We start from the raw sequence: 13,834 nt of genomic DNA on the forward strand, positions 1-13,834 counted from the left end.
AAATTTTAGTTTCCCAGAATTAGATTGTTCATGATTCTTGGTTGATTATAGACTTGTTCACTGGTCCAGGCATTATCAAAACTCCATTCCTGTCCCCAGTGCCAATCGAAATAACAAGGATGAGGCTTTGGGGTGAAGGAAGGAGAAGTCTGTTGGCAGATGAGAGCACAGCCAGCTGTCTTCCAGGTCCCGGGAGGAGGGGTTGGGGCTGGTGAAGGGGGCGCTGCAATGGTGAAATCCCGGGAGCTGCAGGGCTGTGGTGTCAGGTCCACGGCCGGAGCAGCTGGAGCAGGGACAGTGCAGGGCTGTGGCGTCAGGTGCCACGGCCGGAGCAGGGACAGTGCGGGCTGTGGCGTCAGGTGCCACGGCCGGAGCAGGGACGGTGCAGGCTGTGGTGTCAGGTCCATGGCTGGAGCAGGGACAGTGTGGGCTGTGGTGTCAGGTGCCACGGCCGGAGCAGGGACGGTGCGGGCTATGGCGTCAGGTGCCTCGGCCGGAGCAGGGACGGTGCAGGGCTGTGGCGTTAGGTGCCATGGCCGGAGCAGGGACGGTGCAGGCTGTGGTGTCAGGTGCCACGGCCGAAGCAGGGACAGTGCAGGCTGTGGTGTCAGGTCCACGGCCGGAGCAGGGACGGTGCAGGGCTGTGGTGTCAGGTCCACGGCCGGAGCAGGGACAGTGCAGGGCTGTGGTGTCAGGTGCCACGGCCGGAGCAGGGACGGTGCAGGGCTGTGGTGTCAGGTCCACGGCCGGAGCAGGGACGGTGCAGGGCTGTGGTGTCAGGTCCACGGCCGGAGCAGGGACGGTGCAGGGCTGTGGTGTCAGGTCCACGGCCGGAGCAGGGACGGTGCAGGGCTGTGGTGTCAGGTCCACGGCCGGAGCAGGGACGGTGCAGGGCTGTGGTGTCAGGTCCACGGCCGGAGCAGGGACAGTGCGGGCTGTGGCGTCAGGTGCCACGGCCGGAGCAGGGACGGTGCAGGCTGTGGTGTCAGGTCCATGGCTGGAGCAGGGACAGTGTGGGCTGTGGTGTCAGGTGCCACGGCCGGAGCAGGGACGGTGCGGGCTATGGCGTCAGGTGCCTCGGCCGGAGCAGGGACGGTGCAGGGCTGTGGCGTTAGGTGCCATGGCCGGAGCAGGGACGGTGCAGGCTGTGGCGTCAGGTGCCACGGCCGAAGCAGGGACAGTGCAGGCTGTGGTGTCAGGTCCACGGCCGGAGCAGGGACGGTGCAGGGCTGTGGTGTCAGGTGCCACGGCCGGAGCAGGGACGGTGCAGGGCTGTGGTGTCAGGTGCCACGGCCGGAGCAGGGACGGTGCAGGGCTGTGGTGTCAGGTCCACGGCCGGAGCAGGGACGGTGCAGGGCTGTGGTGTCAGGTCCACGGCCGGAGCAGGGACGGTGCAGGGCTGTGGTGTCAGGTCCACGGCCGGAGCAGGGACGGTGCAGGGCTGTGGTGTTAGGTCCACGGCCGGAGCAGGGACGGTGCAGGGCTGTGGTGTCAGGTCCACGGCCGGAGCAGGGACGGTGCGGGCTGTGGCGTCAGGTCCACGGCCGGAGCAGGGACGGTGCAGGGCTGTGGTGTCAGGTGCCACGGCCGAAGCAGGGACAGTGCAGGCTGTGGTGTCAGGTCCACGGCCGGAGCAGGGACAGTGCAGGGCTGTGGTGTCAGGTGCCACGGCCGGAGCAGGTACAGTGCAGGGCTGTGGTGTCAGGTCCACGGCCGGAGCAGGGACGGTGCAGGGCTGTGGTGTCAGGTCCACGGCCGGAGCAGGGACGGTGCAGGGCTGTGGTGTCAGGTCCACGGCCGAAGCAGGGACAGTGCAGGCTGTGGCGTCAGGTCCACGGCCGGAGCAGGGACAGTGCAGTCCTCTGTCCTGGGGTCCTTCAGGCCCACAGGTGCTGAGATTACATCTGGTGTGAAACACCACATCCCCTGGTCCGGAAGAGAAGTGGAGATAGGAACAAGGCTGTGGGTAAGCGGGGAGCCAGCAGTCCACTGAAGTGTCCGGTTCCGAGCTTTACATTTAAGTAGGAGAAGTCATTTTACCCTACAGCACGCTCTTGGCTTTGTGATACAGAATATCCACAGATGTTGTACCCTCCCCTCCCTACTGTTAAGGTGATATTATAAAGAACTTTGTATGGATGCTTTCTTTTGAAGAAAATTATCTTATATATTTTGATTAAATATGTTTAGTTTGTTTATTAGCTTTTTTAAATCTTTTTTTTTTTTTTTTTTTGACAGGCAGAGTTAGACAGTGAGAGAGAGAGAGAGAGGGAAAGGTCTTCCTTTTGCCGTTGGTTCACCCTCCAATGGCTGCCACGGCCGGCGCGCTGGGGCCGGCACACCGCGCTGATCCGATGGCAGGAGCCAGGTACTTCTCCTGGTCTCCCATGGGGTGCAGGGCCCAAGGACTTGGGCCATCCTCCACTGCACTCCCGGGCCACAGCAGAGAGCTGGCCTGGAAGAAGGGCAACCGGGACAGAATCCGGCGCTCCGACCGGGACTAGAACCTGGGGTGCCGGCGCTGCAAGGTGGAGGATTAGCCTAGTGAGCCGCGGCGCCAGCCTATTAACTTTTTTAAAAAAGATTTTATTTGTTTGAGAGGTAGAGTTACAGAGAGAGGAAGAGACAGAAAAGTCTTCCATCCACTGGTTCACTCCCCAAGTGGCCACAGTGGCTGGAGCTGGGCCCATTAGAAGCCAGGAGCCAAGAGCTCCTTCCGGGTCTCCCGTGTGGGTGCAGGGGCCATCCTCTGCTGCTATCCCAGGTGGTAGCAGAGAGTCGTATCAGAAAAGGAGCAGCCGAGACACGAGCCAGCGCCTATATGGGATGCTGGCACCGCAGGCAGAGGCTCAGCCTACTAGGCCACAGCGCCGGCCCCTGTTCGTTGACTGTGTAAAATAGAAAAAGAAAGTACATTCTTACGTGGTCTCCTCTGGGAAATGTTTCCCACTCCTGATTTTGTTACAAGAATGGCCCACGTTGGTCTGTTTAGCTTGCTCACTCCCACTTAATGCTGTGTGAATATGCTAATGTACTAGTATGTACTTCTTGCCCCTCCTCTTAATGAGTACTTGGTTTGTTTCCTGTGTGGCATTAATGAGAGCAGCACTACTATAGAAATCCTTTCAGATGGTTCCTGGTACACAAGTACATACTCTCTGGAGCGGAATTGTGAGGATTATAAGCAATACAAATATTTAAATTTATTTATTTATTTTTAATTTTTTTGACAGGCAGAGTGGACAGTGAGAGAGAGAGACAGAGAGAAAGGTCTTCCTTTGCCGTTGGTTCACCCTCCAATGGCAGCGGTGGCCGGCGCACCGCGCTGATCTGAAGCCAGGAGCCAGGTACTTCTCCTGGTCTCCCATGGGGTGCAGGGCCCAAGCACTTGGGCCATCCTCCACTGCACTCCCGGGCCACAGCAGAGAGCTGGCCTGGAAGAAGGGCAACCAGGACAGAATCCGGCGCCCCAACCGGGACTAGAACCCGGTGTGCCGGCGCCGCAAGGTGGAGGATTAGCCTAGTGAGCCGCGGCGCCGGCCTATTTAAATTTATTAAGACCACACTGAAAAAAAATTATTACTTATCAGTTTACATTCATACAGTGAGTAAGAGATTCAGTTCAATGACTCCTTCCTAACATTTAGTATTCTCATGTCATAATTTGTGCTAGAGAGGTCTAGAACAGCATCTGATCGTGCTTTGGTTTTGAATTTTCTTGAATTCTCGTAATGTTGAGCATTTGCCCATATGTTTATTAGTCACACACATTTCCTCCTCTGGCTTTTTTTTCTGCCTTTTATGTTTTTCTTAGGGATTTGTAGGAGTTCTTATATTTTCAGTACAGCCTTTATACTTACATTAAAATTTATTTGACAAGTATTGTCTCCCATCTTTTAACTTGTTCATTTGCATTTTTTTAAAGATTTATTTTGTTTAGTTGAAATACAGACTTACAGGGTATGGGAGGGAGAAAGATACCTTCCATCTGCTGGTTCACTCCCCAAATGGCCACAGTGGTCGGGCTGTGCCAGGCCATGTCCAGGACCCAGGAACAACTTCTGGTTCTCCCACATGTGTGCATGGGCTCAAGGACTTGGGTCACCCTCCACTGATATCCCAGGTGCATTAGCAGGGAGCTGGGTTGAATGTAGAGCAGCCAGGACTCTAACCCATACCCATTTGAGATGCTAGGGTTGCAGAAGGAGGCCTTACCTGCTACACCACAATGCTGGCCTCCATTTGCATTCTTTAAGACATCTTTTGATGACCATAACTTTTGTGATATCAAATGTACAAATTTTTTATTTTATGGGTAGTGTTTTGTTGTGCTTTCAAAAGAAACTTCTTCCCTACCCTGAGAACAGAGAAATACACACACATTTTCTTCTGAAAGCTTAAAAATTTTGTTTTTAATATTTTAGTTTTTAATCATTCTGGTATGAATCTTTGTAGTATAAGAATCTACTTTCCATGTGGATCATTAATTTTTCCAGATCCATTGATTGAGTAAACCTTCCTTTTCTTCAAAGAAATGCCGCGTCACTTCTGTCATGTGTATGTGGGTCTGTTTCTAGAGTCCATGTTCTGTTCTATTACCTAAGGTTGTTACCACATCTTCGATAAGGCATCTGTATTTTTGAGTGACTAGGGTCCATATAATTCTCATACTGTGTTTATCTGAGTTTGGAATTAATAGCAAGCCTCAAAGAATTGAATGAAGGCATATATATTCATTCGCTGCTTTCTGGAAGAGTTTGAATTTTCCTGATCCTAGAAATGAAATGAAACAAACTCATAAACTTCTGAGAGTCTAGGATTTTCTTTGTGGGGAAATAACTACTAATTTAGTTTGATAGGAATAGGATTATAAAAAAAGATTTATTGATGGAGATTGAGTTAAGATGACAGAGTAGGGAGGGTGCTTACTGCTTTAGTCTAGGAGAAGATAGTTTTAAAAAAGTGGAGAGAGTGTAGTCTTAGGGAGGAGTTAGGGAGAAAATGGCAGGGCGAACTCCATGCAAATTAGAGGGACACAGTGGACCTACGTGGAGGGCGTGGACACCCACGGCTCAGGACTGCAGCAGCCGAGAGCCTGCACCAGCGTGGGGGAGTGAGGTGAGACCAGACCGCAGCAGCCCAGGCCCCTGGAGATAGAGCTGCAGGGAACCCAGCTTGGAGCCCCGTGGGGCGGGGGGGACAGTGAGCCTGCCAGACTCGGGGGGCACGTTTCTCTCTCCCCGATCACCCTGCAGCGCCGTATGAAACTGGCAGTAGAGAGCAGGCGCCATTTTGGACATACGTAATAGCTGCTCCAGCTCGTGTCCATGCCCAGCAATCAGCCACACGAAGACTTCTGAGTCTGGTGGGGAGAACAGACAGGGGCTGGGTGCTCGTGACTGTGGGAGGTTGTGTGCCAGGACTGTGCAAGCACTGAGGCTGCGTGGGAGGACTCACACTGTGGCTGGGACGTGGGCCGTCACCGGGAGGCTGCACACGCTCAGGGCTCCCTGGTTCCCTGTTGAGGGGCACTGCTGGGGAATCAGCTCACACGGAGGACTGCACAGGTCATTTGTGTGGTCCTTGGGGCAGAGAGGACGAATAATATACCCACTAGGGCTAGAGCTCAGGCACTGGTCTCCTTTGAGGAGAGAGGTGAGCTGAGTCTATGCCAATAGAGCAGAACAAACCTTTCCTCTGATTAAAAAAAAAAAGAAAAAGATTCACCATTCCAACCTGGGTGTCACCCTGGACACCCCCTTCGCCCTGGAGCATTGAACAGCTCCTGGCCACACCCACCACACACTTCTAGCTAGTCTCTCAACAGCAGACACTGCACTCGTCCACAGAGGCGTAGTCCAGATAGAAGCAGCCACAGTGAAAAAACAAGCCAATGATTATGTCCACAAATGCCAGTTAACCAATTCAAGAAACAAGAATAAGGAAGACAGCATGATGTCCCCCAAAGAACACAACACTTCAGTACTAGCTTGTGAAGATGCAGAGACTGAAGAAATGCCAGAGGTTGAATTCAAAAAAATCGATTTTTTATAGGTTTTCTTAGAAGTAATCAGAAGCAAATGCATGAACTAATAAAATCCACACATGACATGAAAGAAAATTTCTGCCACAAAATTGAGATACTAAAGAGAAATCAAAATGAAATCTTGGAAATTAAGAATTCAGTAGAACAAATACAAAATGTAGTGGAAAGCTTTGCCAACAAATCGGTGAAGCAAAATAAATAATATCCAACTTAGAAGAAAAATCACAGGAAATTATGCAATCAGACCAAAAATAAGAAGAAATTAGAAAAAAAAAAAAACCACTGCTGGTAATCTACAGGATGCTATCAAACAACCCAACATACTAGTCCTAGGAGTCCCCGAAGGCATGGAAAAAGAGAAATCATTAAAAGGCCTTTTAGTGAAATAATAACAGAAAACTTCCCTAATTTGGAGAGAGAGACATCCAAGTATAGGAAGCAAATAGAACTCCTGATAAACATGACCAGAAAAAATCTTCGCTACGACACATTCTAATCAAATGCTCCACAGTATTACATAAAAGATTCTAAAATGTACACGAGAGAAATACCAGATTACTTTTAGAGAATCTCCGATTAGACTCACAGCAGACTTCTCATCAGAAATCCTACAGGCAGCCTGTGCCGCGGCTCACTAGGCTAATCCTCCGCCTGCGGCGCTGGCACACCAGGTTCTAGTCCCGGTTGGGGCGCAGGTTCTGTCCCGGTTGCCCCTCTTCCAGTCCAGCTCTCTGCTGTGGCCAGGGAGTGCAGTGGAGGATGGCCCAAGTGCCTGGGCCCTGCACCCCATGGGAGACCAGGAGGAAGCACCTGGCTCCTGGCTTCAGATCGGTGCAGCGCAACCACCATAGCAGCCACTTGGGTGGTGAACCAACAGAAGGAAGACCTTTCTCTCTGTCTCTTTCTCTTACTGTCTAGCTCTGCCTGTCAAAAAATAAATAAATAAATAAATAAAGACCCTCTAAACAAACAAAAAAAAGCCCAGGACTGGATGACTTTACTGCTGAATTCTACCAGGCATTTAAGGAAGAGCTAACTATAATTCTTCTCAAGCTATCAAAATAATTGAAATGGAGGGAATCCTCCCGAATTCTGTGAAGCCAGCATCACCTTAATTCCTAAACTTTAAGGGGCCGGCACTGTGGCATAGTGGGTAAAGCCGCCACCTGCAGTGCCAGCATCCCATGTAGGCGCTGGTTCGAGTCCCGGCTACTCCACTTCCAATCCAGCTCTCTGCTATGGCCTGGGAAAGCAGTAGAAGATGGCCCAAGTCCTTTGGCCCCCACAACCACATGGAAGACCTGGAAAAAGCTCTTGGCTCCTGGCTTTGGATTGATGTAGCTCCGGCCATTGCAGACATCTGGGGAGTGAACCAGAGGATGGAAAACTCTCTCTGCCTCTCCTTCTTTCTCAGTGTAACTCTGACGTTCAAGTAAATAAATATTTTTAAAATAAACCTTAAAAAGATGCAGCAGGGACTGGTGCTGTGGTGCAGTGGGTTAAAGCCATGGACTGCAGTGCTGGCATCCCATATGGCCACTGGTTCAAGTCCTGGCTGCTCCACTTCCCATCCAGCTCTCTGCTGTGGCCTGGGAAAGCAGTAGAAGATGGCCCAAGTGCTTGGGACCCTGCACCCATGTGGGAGACCTGGAAGAGCTCCTGACTCCTGGCTTCGGATCAGCTCAGCTCTGGCCATTGCAGTCATTTGGGGAGTGAACCAGTGGATGGAAGACCTCTCTCACTCTCGTTCTCGCTCTCCCTTGCTCTGTAACTCTTTCAAATAAACAAATAACTCTTTAAAAGAAAAATACTCAACAGAGAAAAGAACTACAGACCAATTTCCCTGATGAACATAGATGCAAAAATCCTCAACAAAATTCTGGCCAGTCAAATCCAACAACGAATCAGAAAGATCATTCCCTTGGACCAAGTGGGATTTATCAGGGTATACAGGGATGGTTTAACATTCGTAAATCAGGACCGGCGCTGCGGCTCACTAGGCTAATCCTCCGCCTAGCGGCGCCGGCACACCGGGTTCTAGTCCCGGTCGGGGCGCCGGATTCTGTCCCGGTTGCCCCTCTTCCAGGCCAGCTCTCTGCTGTGGCCAGGGAGTGCAGTGGAGGATGGCCCAGGTGCTTGGGTCCTGCACCCCATGGGAGACCAGAGAAGCACCTGGCTCCTGGCTCCTGCCATCGGATCAGCGCGGTGCGCCGGCCACAGCGGCCATTGGAGGGTGAACCAACGGCAAAGGAAGACCTTTCTCCCTGTCTCTCTCTCTCACTGTCCACTCTGCCTGTCAAAAAAAAAAAAAAAATTCGCAAATCAATCCATGTGATACATCACATTAACTGAGGAACAAAATCCATATGATTATCTCAATAGATGCAGAAAAACATTCAATGAAATACAGCACTCTTTCATGATGAGAACTCTAAGCAAATTCTGTATAGAAGGAACCTTCCTTAACACAAGGCAATCTATGACAAATCCATGACCAGCATCCTATTTAATGGGGAAAGTTAGAAGCATTCCCACTGAGATCCAGAACCAGACAGGGATGCCCACTCACACCACTGCTATTCAGTATAGTCCTGGAAGGACATTCTTCTCAGATAAAGAAAAAATGATGCTGAAATTCATATGGAAACATGGGAGACCCTAAATAGCTAAAGCAATCTTATACAATGAAAATAAAGCTGGAGGCATCACGATTCTAGATTCCAAGACATACTACAAGGCAGTTACAATGAAAACAGGCTGGTACTGGTACAAAACAGAGCGACCAATGGTACAGGATAGAAATGCCAGAAATCAATCCAAGCAGCTACAAACAACTTGTATTTGACCAAGGAGCTAAGACCAGTCTCTGGAGCAAGGACAACAAATGGTGCTGGGAAAACTGGAATCTCCATGCGAAGTATGAAGCAAGACCCCTACCTTACACTTTACTCAAAAATCCACTTAAATGGATTAAAGACCTAAATACACAAGCCGGTATCATTAAATTACTAGTGAACATTGCAGAAACCGTGCAAGACATTGGCATAGGCAAAGAGTTCTTGGTAAAGACCCCAGAGGCACAGGCAATCAAAGCCAAAATCGACAAATTGGATTACATAAAATTCAGAAGCTTCTGCACTACAAAAGAAACACTCAGCAAAGTGAAGCGGCAACTGACAGAATGGGAGAAATCATTTACAAACTATTCATCTGATAAAGGATTAAAAACCAGGATATATAAAGAGATCAAGAAACTCAATTCAACTAAACAACCCAGTTAAAAAATGGGCCAAGAACTTAGGCATTCTTCTTTTTTTTTTTTTTTAAAGAATTGTTTTATTTATTTGAAAGACAGAGTTACAGAGAGAGGTAGAGACCGAGAGAGAGGTCTTCCATCTGCTGGTTCACTCCCCAGATGGCTGCAACAGCCGGAGCTGAGCCAATCCGGAGCCAGGAGCTTCTTCCAGGTCTCCCATGTGGGTGCAGGGGCCCAAGGACTTAAGCCATCTTCTACTGCTTTCCCAGGCCATAGCAGAGAGCTGGATAGGAAGAGGAGCAGCTGGGACTAGAACCAGCGCCCATATGGGATGCTGGCACTTCAGGCCAGGGCTTTAACTCACTGCTCCACAGAGCCAGTTCCTAAACATACATTTTTCAAAACAGGAAATCCATATGGCAACAGACACGTGAAAATGCTCAGGATCACCAGCTGTCAGGGAAATGCAACTCAAAACTGCAATGAGGTTTCACCTCAGCCCTGTTAGAACGGCTTTCATACAGAAATCAATAAACAACAAATGCTGGTGAGGATGTGGAGAAAAAATACACTAATCCACTGTTGGTGGGAATGTAAACTTGTACAGCCACAGTGGAAGACAGTATGCAGATCCTTAGAAATCCGAATATAGACCTACCATACGACCCAGCCATCCACTCCTGGGAATTCACTCAAGGGAAATGAAATCAGCATGTGAAAGTGTTATCTGTACCCCCATGTTTATTGCAGCTCAATTCACAATAACTAAGACATGGAATTGATCTGAATGCCCAATCAACTGAAGATTGGATAAAGAAATCATGGGGTATGTACTCTATGGAATACTGCACAGCATTAAAAAAAATGAAACCCGGTCATTTGCAACAAAATGGATGAATCTGGAAAACATCACACTTAGTGAAATAAGCCATCCCAAGGGGGACAAATGCCGTATGTTCTTCCTAACCTGTGATAACTAATACAGCACCTAGATGCAATCTGTAGAAGTGAGACTGACATATGAGAAGCAATGACTTCAAACAGCTCTTGTCTTGACTGTTGAGCAACAGTTCAACTGTTTGTTGAACTCTTAAGGTAGAGTTAAATATTTGTAGAAAGTCAATTGAAAATAGATCTTGGTTTAAAATAAGAGTGGGGCGGCCGCGGGAGGCCCCCGCCGTCACTCGGCCCCGGCGCAGGAGCCGGGCGCGCCCCCGACAGCTGCGGGCGGTGCGCAGGGTCCGAGCGGTGGTCCTCGGCGCTGCCTGCCGACATGCCGCTCTACGAGGGCCTGGGCAGCGGCGGGGAGAAGACGGCCGTCGTCATCGACCTGGGCGAGGCCTTTACCACGTGTGGATTTGCTGGAGAAACTGGTCCGAGATGCATAATTCCTAGTGTGATAAAAAGAGCCGGGCTGCCCAAGCCTATCAAAGTTGTCCAATATAATATCAATACAGAAGAACTGTATTCCTACCTAAAGGAGTTCATCCACATACTGTATTTCAGGCATCTGTTGGTGAATCCCAGAGACCGCCGAGTTGTGGTTATCGAGTAGATGTTATGTCCCTCCCACTTCAGAGAGACACTCACTCGGGTGCTTTTCAAATATTTCGAGGTTCCATCTGTCTTGCTTGCTCCAAGTCATCTAATGGCTCTTCTGACACTTGGAATTAACTCTGCCATGGTCCTGGATTGTGGATATAGGGAAAGCTTGGTGTTACCTATATACGAAGGAATCCCAGTACTCAATTGCTGGGGAGCACTCCCCCTAGGAGGAAAAGCTCTTCACAAGGAATTGGAAGCTCAACTGTTGGAGCAGTGTACTGTTGACACAGGTGCTGCTAAAGAACAGAGTCTTCCCTCAGTGATGGGTTCAGTTCCAGAAGGTGTCTTAGAAGACATCAAAGTACGCACTTGCTTTGTAAGTGATCTGAAGCGTGGACTTAAAATCCAAGCAGCAAAATTTAATGTTGATGGGAATAGTGAGCGTCCCTCACCACCCCCGAACGTTGACTATCCATTAGATGGAGAGAAGATCTTACATGTCCTAGGATCAATCAGAGATTCAGTTGTGGAAATCCTTTTTGAGCAAGATAATGAAGAGAAATCAGTTGCCACCTTAATACTGGATTCCCTCATACAGTGTCCAATAGACACCAGGAAGCAGCTAGCAGAGAACTTGGTGGTCATAGGCGGCACATCCATGTTGCCAGGATTTCTCCATAGATTGCTTGCAGAAATACGGTATCTGGTAGAAAAACCAAAATATAAAAAGGCACTTGGCACCAAGACATTCCGAATTCATACGCCACCTGCAAAGACTAATTGTGTGGCTTGGTTGGGAGGTGCTATTTTCGGAGCATTGCAAGATATACTTGGGAGCCGTTCCATTTCAAAGGAATGTTATTTTCAAACGGGCCGAATTCCTGATTGATGTTCTCTCAATAACCCACCTTTGGAAATGATGTTTGATGTCGGGAAAAACCAGCCGCCTCTGATGAAGAGGGCATTTTCCACCAAGAAATAAAAGTTTGATTACAATTTAATTTTGCTTCATTTTAAATAGTTACAAGCAAATTGTACAAAATAGGTAGGATGGCTTGCTATAGACTAGTTTCATGCAAGTGAAAGAAATTCTGTATTTACTCTTTGCATTAATATTTTATTCTTTTGACTTTGTTTTCCTTGTGAAAAAATGGTAGCTGACGCATATGATTTGTTGTATTTGTATCAATAAAATATAGAAAAGCAGTAAAAAAAAAAATAAGAGTGGGAATAAGAGAGGGAGAAAAAAAGGGATGGAAGTACGGGTGGGTGAGCAGGCGTGGTGGAAAAAAATCACCATGTTCCTAACTTTGAAATTATGAAATGTGTGAAGTTCATAACGTAAAGCTGTATAATTCTGCATACATTCCTTTGGACTGACTCCTGAGGGTACAGTTTAAAAGCTTGCCATGGATCCCCAAATCCTCTTAAGCTGGATGGCAAAGATATTAAGTGTTAGTGATCATATGGATAGGATTAAGGGTCTGGTAATAATAATAGATAGAATTAAAAAGGAGTTAATGCTCCAACATGGGAAGCAGTCTACACAGAAGACTCATAGAATGACAGTTTTTCTTTTAAGGTTTATTTATTTATTTGAAAGTCAGAGTTACACAGAGAGAGGAGAGGCAGAGAGAGAGAGAGAGAGAGAGAGAGGTCCTCCATCTGCTGGTTCACTCTCCAATTGGCTGCAATGGCTGGAGCTGCGCCGATCCAAAGCCAGGAGCTTCTTCTGGGTCTCCCACGTGGGAGCAGGGGCCCAAGGACTACTGCTTTCCAAGGCTACAGCAGGGAGCTGGATTGGAAATGGAGCAGCTGGGTCTTGAACCGGCACCCATATGGGATGCTGGTGCTTCAGGCCAGCACGTTAACCCGCTGTGCCACAGCAACGGCCCCAAATGACAATTTTTTTAAATAGCACTCTGACCTCAGAATCAGCCTTTAAGGCATTCTGTTCTGACTGAAAAGCCCATGAGAGCATTTCAGGTATGGAAAGCTAAAATATTGAGCCAAAAATGTCCTACATGAAGGACCTTGGTGGGTGAGACCCCAGTGGAAAGAAGTGGTCATCAAAGAAGGAGGTACTTTTTTCTGAAGGGAAGAGAGAGCTTCTACTTTGCTTATGACCTTGTCTAAATACTGATGGAGTTGTGGATTCAAAAGGCTTCCATAGCCTTGGCAGCTCATGTCAAGAGACTCGGGTGACCACTGACGTCACACATAAGAGTGTTAATTGTTAAATCAGCACCAGGGTCACTGTGCACTGACTTCCCATGCACATTCTCTGTCCTCAAGGAGCTGTATTATAATTATGTCTATGTGCTCCCAACAGATGTCATTCTTGGGTGCTTCTTTAAAGTTAGGTTTCTCAAAAAAAGAAGTGGAATTAACTTCAAGATGCAATGACTTTGAACAGCCCTTGTCTTGACTGTTGAGGAGCAGTTTGTGTGTGTGTGTGTGTGTGTGTGCATGCAAATTGTTGAACTTTTTACATAGTGTAGAGTTGGACTTCTGTGTATAAAGTTAATTGAGAATGGATCTTAGTGGAGAATGGGACTGGGAATGGGAGAGGGAGGAGGAGAAGGTATGGGAGTGTGGATGGAAGAGTGGATATGGTGGGAAGAAGCACTATATTCCTAAAATTGTACTTATGAAATACATGAAGTTTATATTCCTAAATAAAAGTTTCTTTGGGAAAAATTTATTTGAAGGAGAGCTGAACTCCATGCTGGTCTCCCAAGTGGCTGGCAGGGTCCTAAGACTTGGACTATCTTCTGCCTTCCCCAGGTGTGTTAGCAGGGAACTGGATAGGAAGTGGAGCAGCTGGGACTTGAACTGGTGCCCATATGGGATGCCAGAATTGCAGGTGGCAGCTTTACCCACTACACCCCTAGGTGTAGGATTTTTAAAGCTTTCTGTTTCTTCTTGAGTCATCTTTTCTAGTGTGATTTTTTTTCCAGGAATTTGTCCATTTTGTCTGAGTGTAA

General features: G+C 48.4%; 2 protein-coding genes across 2 annotated transcripts in view; both read left to right on the forward strand.

Annotated features, from left to right (window-relative positions):
* The window catches only part of FBXL2 (F-box and leucine rich repeat protein 2), a 96,501-nt gene that overhangs the window by 27,070 nt on the left and 55,597 nt on the right, over positions 1–13,834 (forward strand).
* On the forward strand, positions 10,473–12,066 carry LOC138849510 (actin-related protein 10-like). The gene is given in 1 exon segment (XM_070073226.1): positions 10,473–12,066. A coding segment is annotated over 1 exon segment (1,254 nt). The 5' UTR covers positions 10,473–10,575; the 3' UTR covers positions 11,830–12,066.

Source organism: Oryctolagus cuniculus, chromosome 4, assembly GCF_964237555.1.
Source record: "Oryctolagus cuniculus chromosome 4, mOryCun1.1, whole genome shotgun sequence".
NCBI classification, from domain to species: domain Eukaryota; kingdom Metazoa; phylum Chordata; class Mammalia; order Lagomorpha; family Leporidae; genus Oryctolagus; species Oryctolagus cuniculus.